General features: G+C 49.2%; 1 protein-coding gene across 11 annotated transcripts in view; it reads left to right on the top strand.

Annotated features, from left to right (window-relative positions):
- PPP6R2 (protein phosphatase 6 regulatory subunit 2) overlaps positions 1 to 12,413 on the top strand; it is a 99,875-nt gene that overhangs the window by 18,386 nt on the left and 69,076 nt on the right. For all 11 annotated transcript variants that reach the window (XM_084808756.1, XM_084808754.1, XM_084808751.1 and 8 more), the window contains 2 exons: positions 8,707 to 8,952; positions 12,223 to 12,409. In XM_084808756.1, coding sequence (XP_084664882.1) covers positions 8,726 to 8,952; positions 12,223 to 12,409 — 414 coding nt within the window. In that variant the 5' untranslated portion in view covers positions 8,707 to 8,725. The remainder of the gene's footprint in view (positions 1 to 8,706; positions 8,953 to 12,222; positions 12,410 to 12,413) is intronic.

Below are 12,413 nucleotides of genomic sequence, written 5' to 3'. Positions count from 1 at the left end.
AGTGGGTAAAGTAGCAGTTACAGGACCTCTGGGGGAAAGCGACCATGTTATAGAATCATAGAATAGTAGGGTTGGAAGGGGCCTACAAGGCCATCGAGTCCAACCCCCTGCTCAATACAGGAATCCAGGTCAGAGTATCCCTGACAGATGGCTGTCCAGCCTTGTCTTGAATGCCTCCAGTGTGGGAGAGCCCTTATACCTGAATTCTTTGTTCTAAAGTAAGCTAAAGCTGAGTGTAGCCAATCACGTACCTTGGATTTTAGGGAAGCCAATTTTAATAAACTCGGAACAATGAGAAGTAAGGTCCCATGGCGAACGACTCTAATGAGAAAAGGAGTCCAAGATGGGTGGGAGTTTTTAAAAAAGGAAATTCTAAAGGCAAAATTACAAACTGTTCCAACAAGAAAAAAAGGTGGAAGACAACAGGAGAAGCCAAGGTGGCTTCAGGAAAAGCTTAGAGATGACCTGAAAACAAAAAGGGACACACATAGGAAGTGGAAGGAAGGCCAAGCTACAAGGGAAGAGTTCAGGCAGATAGCACAGAATTGCAGGGATGGCGTCAGGAAGTCTAAAGCTGAGAACGAGCAGAGGTTAACGAGGAATGCTAAAAGCAACAAAAAGGCTTTCTTCAGCTACGTGCATAGTAAAAGGCAGAGGAAAGAAATACTTGTTCAGCTCTCAAATAAAGATGGCAAAATGATAACAGATGACAAGGAAAAGGCAGAAGTGCCTAATTTGGCTCAGTCTTCTCCCAAAAGAGGGTCTGTGACCCCCCCCCCCAAGCCAAAGTACAGGCTGAAGGGGCAGGATTGCAGCTTGAGATCAATGGTCAAGGAACACCTAATTACTTTGAGTTCAAATCTCCTGGGCCAGAATAACTGCATCCTAGAGTAATAAAGGAACTGGCAGACGAGCTCTCAGAACCACTTCTTATTATCTTTGAGAAATCATGGAGAACGGGTGAAGTGCCAGGTGACTGGAGGTGAGCTAATGTTGTCCCTACCTTCAAACAGGGCAAAAAGGAGGAACCTGGGAACTACAGACCAGTCAGTCTGACATCAATCCCTGGGAAAATTCTGGAGCAGATGATAAAGTAAACCATCTGTAAGCACCTCTAAAACAATGCAGTGATTACTTGAAGCCAACATGGATTTGTCAAGAACCAATCCTGCCAGACGAATCTGATCTCATTTTTTGATCAGGACACCTTCCTTGTGGACAGTGGGAATGCTGTAGACATCATATACCTCGACTTCAGCAAAGCTTTCGACAAAGTGCCCCATGATATCCTGATGAGCAAACTAGCTCAGTGGGCTAGATGAAACAGCTCCCAGGTGGATCCACAGTTGACTACAGAATCGGACTCCAAGAGTGCTTACAAATGGGATCTTCTCAAACTGGGGAGAGGTAACGAGTGGGGTACCACAGGGCCCAGTTTTGGGCCCAGTGCTCTTCCACATTTGTATTAATGACTTGGAGGAGGAGGTGCAGGGAATGCTGATCAAATTTGCAGATGACACCAAATTGGGCGGGATAGCTAATACTTTGGAAGACAGTAACAGAATTCAAAGTGATCTTGATAGACTGGAGCGCTGTGCAGAAAACAACAGAATGAAATGTCATTGGGATAAATGCCAAGTTCTGCACCTAGGAAAAAGAAACCTAATGCACAGTTACAAGATGGGCGATACTTGACTCAACACAACTGCAAGATGAAGGACCTTGGAATTGTTGTCGATCACAAGCTGAATATGAGCCAACAATGTGATGTGGCTGCAAAACAGGCCAGTGCTATTTTGGGCTGCATTCATAGAAGCATAGCTTCCAAATCCCGGGAAGTACTAGTTCCCCTCTGCTCAGCACTGGTTCGGCCTCATCTGGAGTACTGTGTCCAGTTCTGGGCTCCACACTTTAAGAAGAATGCAGACAAACTGGAAAGGGTTCAGAGGAGGGCAACAAAGATGATCAGGGGACTGGAAACAAAGCCCTATGAAGAGAGACTGAAAGAACTGGGCATGTTTAGCCTTGAGAAGACAGAGGGGAGATAGGATAACGCTCTTCAAATCCTTGAAAGGTTGTCCCAGAGAGGAAGGCCAGGATCTCTTCTTGATCATCCCAGAGTGTGGGACACAGAAGAATGGGCTCAAGTGACAGGAAGCCAGATTCCGGCTGAACATCAGGAGAAACGTCCTGACTGTGGGAGCAATACGACAATGGAACCAATTACCTGGGGAGGTGGTGGGCTCTCCCACACTGGAGGCCTTCAAGACGAGGCTGGACAGCCATCTGTCAGGCATGGTCTGACATGGATTCCTGCGTTGAGCAGGGGGTTGGAGTCGATGGTCTTGTAGGCCCCTTCCAACCCTTCTATTCTATGAATGTATGATTCTCTGCCAGCTTTGGAACGGATCCCTCTTCCAGGAGGGAGTGGGCTTAATGACTTGTAGAGGTCTTTTCCAGCTCGTGGCTTTGAAATGCTCTGGTGCAAGCGGAGGGCAGGGGTGTGATTTCAAGTGTGAAGATTTCTCATAGTACATCTTGTGGCAATTTGAAGGAGCCCCAATATTTACATATTTATTTAAGCCTGGCCTCTTTACAGGGAGTCATCAGTGCAGTATTGCTGAATGCATCTGGTTATTTATAGTTGGGATGGCTGGATTCCCTACCTGCTTCTCTGCTCGGGAATCTGCCCTTGGGGGAGGCGATCCGCCCCTCCCCCTAGAATCCTTGCTGGCTGACTCCAGTCCGCGGCGATTCTGTGGAGCCGCCAGCCAGCTCCGGAGTGCCATTGAGACGACCGCCATTGGCGTGCCGCATCATTGGCTGAGGCGGACTCTGGACGCAAATGGCGTCCCCTACACCATTTGCGGCTGTAAAGCTCTTACATTAAGCTAAACGCAGCTGTAAATGGCTGCATTTAGCTTAATGGAAGAGCTTTACGGCCGCAAATGGTGTAGTGGATGCCATTTGCGTCCGGAGTCTGCCTCAACCAACGATACGGCACGCCAATGGTGGCCATATCGCTGGTGCTCCAGAGCTGTAGGGATGTACGAAAGTCACTTACCGTTTTGTGGATCTTCTTCGTGGTGGGGGTGGAAGCGCTCTGTCCCTCCCCCCGGAATCCTTGACGGGGCGGGAGGCACTCTGTCCCTTCCCTGGAGTCCTGCCCGGCTGGCTCCGCTCCATGGGGATTCTGCCGTAGAATTCTGCCGTATTCTGCTCTGTGGGGATTCTGCCGTAGCCGCCGCCGTTTGCATCCCTATACTTAACCGTGATAGCCTACGTAAATATTTACGTAGCATATCATGGCAAAGTAAAAAAAAATGCGTACGCAAATGGCAGCGGTTACAGCGGCCACCATTTGCGTTCGCTGTTTTTCGCCGTTCTAGCCTATGTAAATATTTACGTAGGCTAGAACAGCGAAAAATGGTGAACGCAAATGGCGGCTGCCGTAGCTGCTGCCATTTGTGTACGCTGCGCCCGGCCGCAGTCGGCCAGGAGACCAGCCACCCCTGCCGCCGCCCCCGCCCCGCCACACCCGCCGCACCATAAAGGTGGGCCATATCTGGAGATGTACAGGATCCGAGGGATTCCTGAATGCTCTGGGGGATTTTTCAGTAGCCAGAGCCAATAATTCTGTCAAGGCCCTTGTCACATTATGGAACTGCAAAGTGCTATGGGCCCTTGATTGCTCCTGAGCGCCCTCTTCACCACCATGGAGCTTGGATGGCTCCCTGGTTTAATGGGACGTGCAGGACAGTGAGAAGATGGCAGGCACACAGGTGGCGTGAGACTCATCATGAAGGTGGTCGAGCACACGTAAGAACACATAACCGTGCCTACTGCATGGCAGTGAAGACCGCAAAGAAGGCTTAGTTTGCCGCTTCCCTCACATCCTCAGGTAGCCGTCCAGCTGAACTTTTCTGAGTAGTTCGGGGTTGCTTTCAACTACCGCAGTGAACCCAGTACTGGAGGCCTCAGAGGCTCACTGTGACTGACATGTTTGCAAAACACTTTTGAGGACAAAATCGGCCACTTTCATGCTGACTTGAATGCCACTATTGGTCCATTTTCCGTTAAGGTGTCCAGTGCATCATCTTGTTCTGTTTTGTGGGATCAGTTTCAGTTTTTGAAGCCTGAGGGTGTGTACGAGACACTTGCATCTGTGCGACCCACCCATGCTCTCTTGACCGTCGCCCACTGTTGCTTGCTTGAGCTAGCTGTGTAGGATCGGCTGGATGGATCGGGGCTGTGATGAATGCTTTGCTGCGTCATGGAGTGGTCCCTGCAGCCTTGAAGGAGGCTGTTGTGCAGCCCCTCCTGAAGAAACCCTCCCTGGGTCCAGGGAATCTGTACTAACTATTGTCTGGTCACAAATATCCGATTTCTAAGCATGGTGCTCAGAAGAGTGGTGGTGATTAGCTGCAGGTGTTCTTAGATTAAACTGACTCTTCTTGGTGGTCTCTGAATTGAGAAACAAAAAAACCTAAAATAACACCAAGAGAAAGACAGAAATATTAAGAAGTAGAGAAAGAAATAATAAAACCTCAGTGTTCTTGGTATTTGAATTGCATTCAAATGAACTGAACGCAAGAGAAGTTCCCAGGCGAGGCTACCACAATGGCGGTCCCAAGGAATTGAGGGACTAAGTGGGAACCCACTAGGGACATGCACACTGGAACAGTGGGGGAAGGGTTCCCACCAAAACTCAGCTATAGAAGTTTCCGGAATTGAGGCTCTGCGCAGGTGGAGAGCCCACATATTGTGAAGGCACAGATAACCGCTGGAAAGAACTACAGTTAGAGGTGGCAGCCTGTCTTTACTTTGATCCATTCCAGTCTGGGAGTTGAGGTCTGGTTTCAGAACAGAGCAGCTTTACTTGCCTTGCTGGATGACTGCCTTTGGGAGAGTAGGGGGACAAGGGGGAGCACGGCCCTGTTGCCCCTTCTTGATCTCTCAGCGGATTTTGATACCATTGACCACGGGATCCTTCTGGACCATCTCTGGGAGTTGGGAGCACCGTTTTATGGTGGTTCAACTCTTACTTATGGGCTCGGTACCAGAGAGTAACGTTGGGTGACTGTGCCTTGGCTCCCTGGCAGTTGAACTGTGGTGTACTGCAAGGCATTATTTTGTCCCCAGTGTTGTTCAGCATCTATATGAAGCTATTGGGATCGGTTATTGGGAGATTTGGGGCAAGGTGCCATCTCTATCCAGCTCTATTTTCCTGTAACATCTGAGTCAGGAGAGGCCATGCACATTCTGAATCAGTGCCTGGATGCAGTTATGGGCTAGATGACGGCCAATGAACTGAAGCTGAATCCTGATGACAGAGACCCTGTGAGTGGGTGGTTCCCTGTCTGGGAATTGGATTGTTTATCTCTTCTGTATGGGGTTGCACACCCGCTGAAGGAACAGATCTGTAATTTGGAGGTGCTCCTAGACACAACTTTGTCAGTGGAGGCACAGGTGACCTTAGTGGATTGGAGCGCCCATCACCCACTTTGGTGGGTGCAACAGCTACACCTGTTCCTGGATAGGGATAGCCTAGGTGCTGTGCGCATCCGCTGGTAACCTCATGACTAGATTACTGTCATGCTCCCTATGTGGGCCGCCTTTGTGCCTGGTTCGGAAGCTGACGCTAGTGCAGAATGCAGCAGCCAGGGTGCTCCGTGGGCCATATTCCCATTTCACCTTTATTAAAAGAACTGCACTGGCTGTCTGTGGGCTACCAAGCCATGTTCAAGTTTGCGTTGTTGGCATCATACACGGCCCTAAACCACTTGGGACCAGGCTGCCTAGCAGACCACCTTCCCCTTTATGTATTCAGCCGACCTTTAAGATCTTCAGAGGAGGCCTTGCTGGTTGCTACAAAATACCTCTAAATGGGTCGCGGCAGCCACCCTTTGGAAAAACCTCTGCCGTGCAGTTTGGGGGGCAGAAAATGTGGTATATTTCAAGTGCCTCCTGAAAACACACTTTTCACCCAGGCTTTCTCTGGCTTATGATTTATTAATTGTAATTAATTATATGCTCCTGTATCTTACTGTTCCTTGTATTTTATTGTTATTGTAGTTGAAATTGTTTTTAATAGTGTATTTTAAATGTGATTTCTAATATTTATATGTAAAATGCTTAAGATTTTATTATATTAAGTGGTATATACATATTATTAAAATAGAAATAAAAATCCTGGTTTATTGCCCATCCTGTTGTTGTTTCCTGCTTTTCGGGTTATGATTCCTTTTTCAAAAGGCCCTTCCGTTCTGAGATGTGGATATTCTTGGGGCTGGGGCCCCAAGCTGTGTGGCAGCAGAGAAGGGCTGGAGGGTGGATTTCCCAAGCCCACAGGCAATGCTGCAGAAGCAAACCCTTTAAAAATTAGTGGAATTTTTCAGGTTTAAATGATAAACAAATAACTGGCTACATGTGTGGAACTTGTGTATCCGAGTTTACAAGAAGGTAAAGACAACTTATCATGGAAAATTTGAACTAAATTTCTTCAGCTAGATGTTGATGAGCCACCCCCCACCCCCCCTTTCGACTTGGACTGAATGGAATCTGGGATTTTACCATTGTGGCCACAGCCCAGAGTTTAGACAGCTGCTTCATAATGGTGGTGGTGATGCTCTTAGATGAAATTTCTACAGTGCCCTGCTGTGTACATGGTGCCTTACCGAATACCCTAAGGAAAAAAGGCAGGGCCCTGTCCCGAGGAGGCAGGCCGGGGAGACGATGAGCAGCGAGGGCGGGCGGGAGGACAAGTCAGGGTAAGCTTCGGTTGAATGGGAGGCCTGTGCCAGGAGGCGTACTTCACCTTCACTTCAGTTGCAGAATGGCACAGAATTGCGTTACTTTCCCAGTATTTTCTTACGAAGAGCTTGTAGCCATAAGAAGATGGCTTAATTCCAAACTCTCAGATTTCATCCTTCTCCCAAGTCCATAAAAAATGAATGGCGCTTCCGGTGTGATCTGTCCTAGAATATCTATCAGTACACCAGCATTTTATGCCCAAACTTCAGTTCACTCTGAAACATGAATTAAATTGGTAGGGAAAATCCACGTTTAGCTACCTTGATTGTGAATACAACAGCTAACAAGTGATAAAAGGGGTCACCAAAGCGGCACCCAGTGACCTGGAGTCAGTAGAGTAGCAGGGAGGGTGACACAGCCTGACTCGGAATTCCTGCAGGGAAGCCATGCTCCTCAAGTGGCAGTCTGGTCAAGGACTTGCATAGCCCTTGGCAAGAGACCATCACAGAGAGGGTGGACCGTCCTTATGGTGGTGGGGGCGGGCGGGCAGTGTGATGGGATGGAAGCATTTTGTCTTGCTAGGAAGTGTGTCTTTGAAAACAAGTAAAAGCTTTGAGTCTGGGGCTTAGGAACTCTTGGACAGTTGTGAAATTGGGCCCCTGCTGACCAGGTTTGCTCTGGAAGAAGCCTTGCTATAACTCATTTTCCCACTTGCTGTGCAGCTTAACCATTGGTTGGTTAATTCTCAGTAATCAAAGGTGGTCATAACTTGAGCTACTGCCAAATTAGTGAAGGATGGAGTTTCTGGGTTCCCCTGTTTTCCAGTTTTGCAGGAGCATGACTACTCCTGTGAGGATCAGACATTGAGCCAAAAGTAAGCAAAGCAGAGGTATAGGTAGGCTGACCATCTGTTTTAAGTGGGACAGTATTGTTTTTTTCATATTTCCTGACCATCCCATCGTTTTAATATAAATGTAAATTTTGTCGCGTTTTTAATTTTTTGTAAAAAACTGAATGCGTTTCTCATAAGGCTCTATGCTAATCAATGCGTGCAGTAAAACTACTAGTGTGACGAAAGAGGAAGTCCCATTTCCTTCGTCCAGCCAGGGCCAGGCTTCTTGAGCTAGCGACGATCAAACGCCGCCCCCTTGCTTGTCTGCAGTGGCAGGGTATTCAAGAGGCGGTCGCTAGGCCCCATTCAGCGTCTGGGAGCCAGGAGGGTGAGTCTTGCTGTTATTTCTACCATCATTCCGCCCATAGAGATTCTTTCTGCCCTACATTCAGTTTGATTCGGACTTTTCAGACTCATATTTCAGTTCAACAGGCTGTTAGCTATTTTTTTTGTTACAGCGGAACTCTCCGGTGGGACATTAGCATATACTGGCTTGTGATAGCAGTCAGGGTGCTCATTCCTTTTTTTTTCTTTTTGGTGTATGTTTATGATTTTTTGCAGTCTGGCCACTGCAGTCCTACACTAGAGTGTTCAGTGTGGTATGCCATACAGATTTGTTTACTGCTCGTGTGATATTTTATAAATGTTTTATAGATGTATATTTGAGTGTTTTTTGTGTGTGTATGCAATAAATTAGTGTTATTCATTTGCGCCCCTTTCCATGTTCTTTTGCAGTGAGTTTAGGTTGTGTTTTAGGTCTCTCATAGCCTGAGAGACCGCCAAGGGAGCTGCAGTTGTTTTGTTATATTGTGGTTTTATTGTTATTTTTTTGACCTTAGCGCAGTTTCCTTTATTTTTGTATGAGTTCTGTCACTGAAGAATAATTGTTACTTCAATATGTTCATGTAATAAAACTTTTGTTATCTTACTTTTTCATGAATACGGAATATTACATAACCCTGTCCCATTTTTGTCATCCTACTATCCCGTTTTTGTTTCAAGGAAATATGGTCAGCCTAGGTATAGGGAACTCTTTCACACAGTTGCCTTCATCCCTGCAGGTAGGTGTGCGCCCTCACCATGTTCTGGAAATTTGATCTGAACACAACGTCGCACGTTGACAAGTTGCTGGACAAAGAGGATGTGACTCTGCACGAGTTGATGGATGAAGATGACATCCTCCAGGAGTGCAAAGCGCAGAACCACAAACTGGTGGACTTCCTATGTCAGCAGCACTGTATGGAGGAGCTGGTTAGCCTCGTCACTCGTGAGCCCCCTCTGGACATGGATGAGAAGGTCCGCTTCAAGTACGTACCTAGCTGCTGGCCGTTAGATTGCAGGAAGTCCTGCCGGTGGGGCAGCTGAGACTGGGCCCACCCCGAGGTGGCAGGGAAGCCCTTCTGTTTGCTTACCCACAAACGTCTAGGCCACTCTGAGGCGCTGTGCCAGGGCTCTCCCCGTCAGATCACTCCTTCACTGTGATGGCTGAGAATGGGCCAGGACAGTGGCAGGTGTTGACACCCTGCGATAACAGCCTGGGGGAGCCCTGCAGGGCCCCTGACCAGCGTGAGCAACAGGCAATGGAAAGAGTGACAAGGCCCAGGGTCAGCAGAGAGCCTTCCAAATGGAGGAGGGGGAAGGAGAGGCGAGGAGAAGGAAGGCAGGTTTTCAGGGTGGAAAGGAGCGACAGGACTGCAGAGAGAGGCTGAAGGACGAGGGCAAGGGAGGCAGCAGGCAGGGTGAGATGAGCCCGAGCGGGGCTTTGACCTCCTACTGCTTCCCCAGGGGAGACACAGGACAGGAGATGGCCTGGCCCATGAAGGTGCCTCTCGAGGAGGGCACAGTGGCAGCTGATGGCCCAACGTTGCCAACAAGAACCAAGGAGAACCAACTGGATTCCATTTCTGAGAGGCGCTTGGGGGCTGCATTCCAGTGTTGGGTGGGGCTACAGCAAAAGTGGGCAGGGCTGAAAAATCCCCCCCCCCAATTCCATTGTTACCAATTCCATTGTTACCAATTCCATTGTTACCAATTCATAGTAGGAAGCATGTCTACTCAAAAGTAAGTAGGACTAAATAACTCAGCAGCACTTTAAAATAGCGTTCAAAATATAAAGCCTCTGCATGTCTACTCAGAAGTTTGGAGGACAACCATCTGCAGGAAAAGGCTCGGGGGGAAGTAGAAATAGCATTTCTACTCAGTTGTGTCTACTCAGACACAAGCAGGGTTAGCCTCTGCATGACTGTTCAGAAGTAAGTAGAACAAGGCTCAGAAGGAAGCAGCTAAATAGAATCATAGACATTAGGGTTGGAAGGGGCATGCAAGGCCATCGAGTCCAACCCCCTGCTCAATGCAGGATCCAAGTCAGAGCATCCCTGACAGATGGCTGTCCAGCCTCATCTTGAATGCCTCCAGTGTGGGAGAGCCCACCACCTCCCTAGGTTATTGGTTCCATTGTCGTATTGCTCTCACAATCAGGAAGTTTTTCCTGATGTTCAGCCAGAATCTGGCTTCCTGTCACTTGAGCCCATTATTCCATGTCCTGCACTCTGGGATGATGAAGAAGAGATCCTGGCCTTCTTCTCTGTGACAACCTTTCAAGGACTTGAAGAGTGCTATCATATCTCCCCTCAGTCTTCTCTTCTCAAGGCTAAACATGCCCAGTTCTTTCAGTCTCTCTTCATAGGGCTTTGTTTCCAGTCCTCTGATCATCTTTGTTGCCCTCCTCTGAACCCTCTCCAGCTTGTCTGCATCCTTCTTAAAGTGTGGTGCCCAGAACTGGACACTACTCCAGATGAGGCCGAACCAGTGCTGAGTAGAGGGGAACTAGTACTTCCCGGGCTATGGAAGCTATGCTTCTATGGATGCAGCCCAAAAGAGCATTTGCCTTTTTTGCAGCCACATCACGTTGTTGGCTCGATTATCAAAAAATTATCAAAAAATGAGATCAGATTCGTCTGGCAGGATTTGTTCTTGACAAATCCATGTTGGCTTCGAGTAATCACTGCATTGTTTTCAAGGTGCTTACAGATGGATTGCTTTATAATCTGCTCCAGAAATCACTCAGCAGCTTCCTTCCCTGGCCCCCTCCACCATGAAGGGAAAAGCTCTTGCCTCCAATCAGTGGTGCTTTCACCTGCTAAGCACTGAGAAAGGAAACCTTTTTTAGTGCTAAGCAGGGGACAGCATTATTCTCCGATCGGTTGCTGATTGGAGATAAGAGTGTTGATCTCTGTAGAGGACGGGGTGGGGCCAGGGAAGAAGCTGCTAGGTGGGATGAGGAACCCTGTGGGCCTTACCAGGCCCAAAGGCTGGAGGTTTCCCACCTCTGATTCAGAGCTTCTTAGGTCCAAATCAGCATTTTTTAATTGAGACTGTAAACGGGTTGGTGTAACCAGAGTAACTGCTTCAAGACGGGAGCCATGTGATCACGGTGCTTTACGACACCTGCTAATAGTTGGGCAGCAGCATTCAGTGGACAGCCTGCAGACTCAGGAACCAGTTCATGGTGCAGGAAGCATGAGCCTCCCTCAACTATCCAGTCTCTTTTAAGTTGTGTTGTCCCTCCCCCACCCCACCCCCAGGCCAGGGATCCCTGGATGAAAGTGTCCGAGAGGGATGCAAGTGGGTTGCTGCTAATTGCATGACCTAGCCCATGGTCCAGTGGCTGAAAGGGCTTGGAGGCCAGCCGCCCCAGTGGCCCAAGAGCAAAAGCTTCCCTTCGCGAAGGCTGTGAGCAGTGAGGATCCAGCTGAAAACACAGGGCTATAAAAGAAAGCTTGGCCAGATGATCAGTCCCTGGCAAGGAGGCACCAAAGAGCAGGGCATGGGCAGGTGTGGAGGACCTGCAACTGGGTCAGGGCCTGAAGTGCAGACTAGAAATACAGCTGAGCACCCAGTAAGGAGGATGCCTCCTTCCCAGGGGAACTGGGATGCAGGCGCATTATGCCACGGCCAGCAGGTGCCAGGTGGAGGATTCCATGGCATGATGCTCCTGAGGCGGTGAGGAGGCAGGTGCTGCCTGGAAGAGGCTTGGAGGCAGCTTGGGCCGATGGAGGCTGAGCCGGAGAGGAGGGTGCCGCCTGCAGGAGTGCAGCGCTGACCACGGGGCCATCACCAGCAGCATGCCCCTTGTTCCCTCCTCCGGGAAAACTTATTCCAGAGGAATCGTGTTCGGGGCATCCGCAAGAAGGGCTGTGATTCCCCACGAGGCGCATTTGTTTTTGTCACTTGTGGCAAACAAAACACCTTCTCCCTCAGCCGTGCCTGGGGGAGCAAGCTTTTTCTTAGGAGCTGTTTGCTGCTGTAGAGCAGCTAATCCTGCAAGCACCACAGCACTTTTGTCACAGCAGGCACCTAATTCAAGCGTCAGGCCCGGCTGCCCGTTAGTGGGAGCGGCTGAGTCTGCCTCAAAGCTGTGGTGAGAATGGGTGGCAGGCGTGGCCCCCCTCCTCCCGTGGCTGATTGAGATGAGCAGTAGGGCCGGTTGCTTCTCATGGGGGTGTTCCAGCACCTGCTTGGCGCCGTGGAGGGCTGTGCCTGCACTTCCCTCCACGGCTCTGCTTGTGTTCCTGCAGGTATCCCAACACGGCCTGTGAGCTGCTGACCTCTGATGTGCCGCAGATCAATGACCGGCTCGGAGGGGATGAAGCCTTATTGAACATCCTGTATGACTTCCTAGATCATGAGCCTCCCTTGAACCCTTTGCTGGCCAGTTTCTTTAGCAAGACCATTGGCAATCTCATAGCAAGAAAGACGGAGCAGGTGA

This window comes from Heloderma suspectum, chromosome 7 (genome assembly GCF_057233095.1).
Source record: "Heloderma suspectum isolate Gila_16-S chromosome 7, 16-S_ref, whole genome shotgun sequence".
Classification (NCBI taxonomy): domain Eukaryota; kingdom Metazoa; phylum Chordata; class Lepidosauria; order Squamata; family Helodermatidae; genus Heloderma; species Heloderma suspectum.
This window is presented reverse-complemented; position numbering and strand designations above follow the sequence as displayed.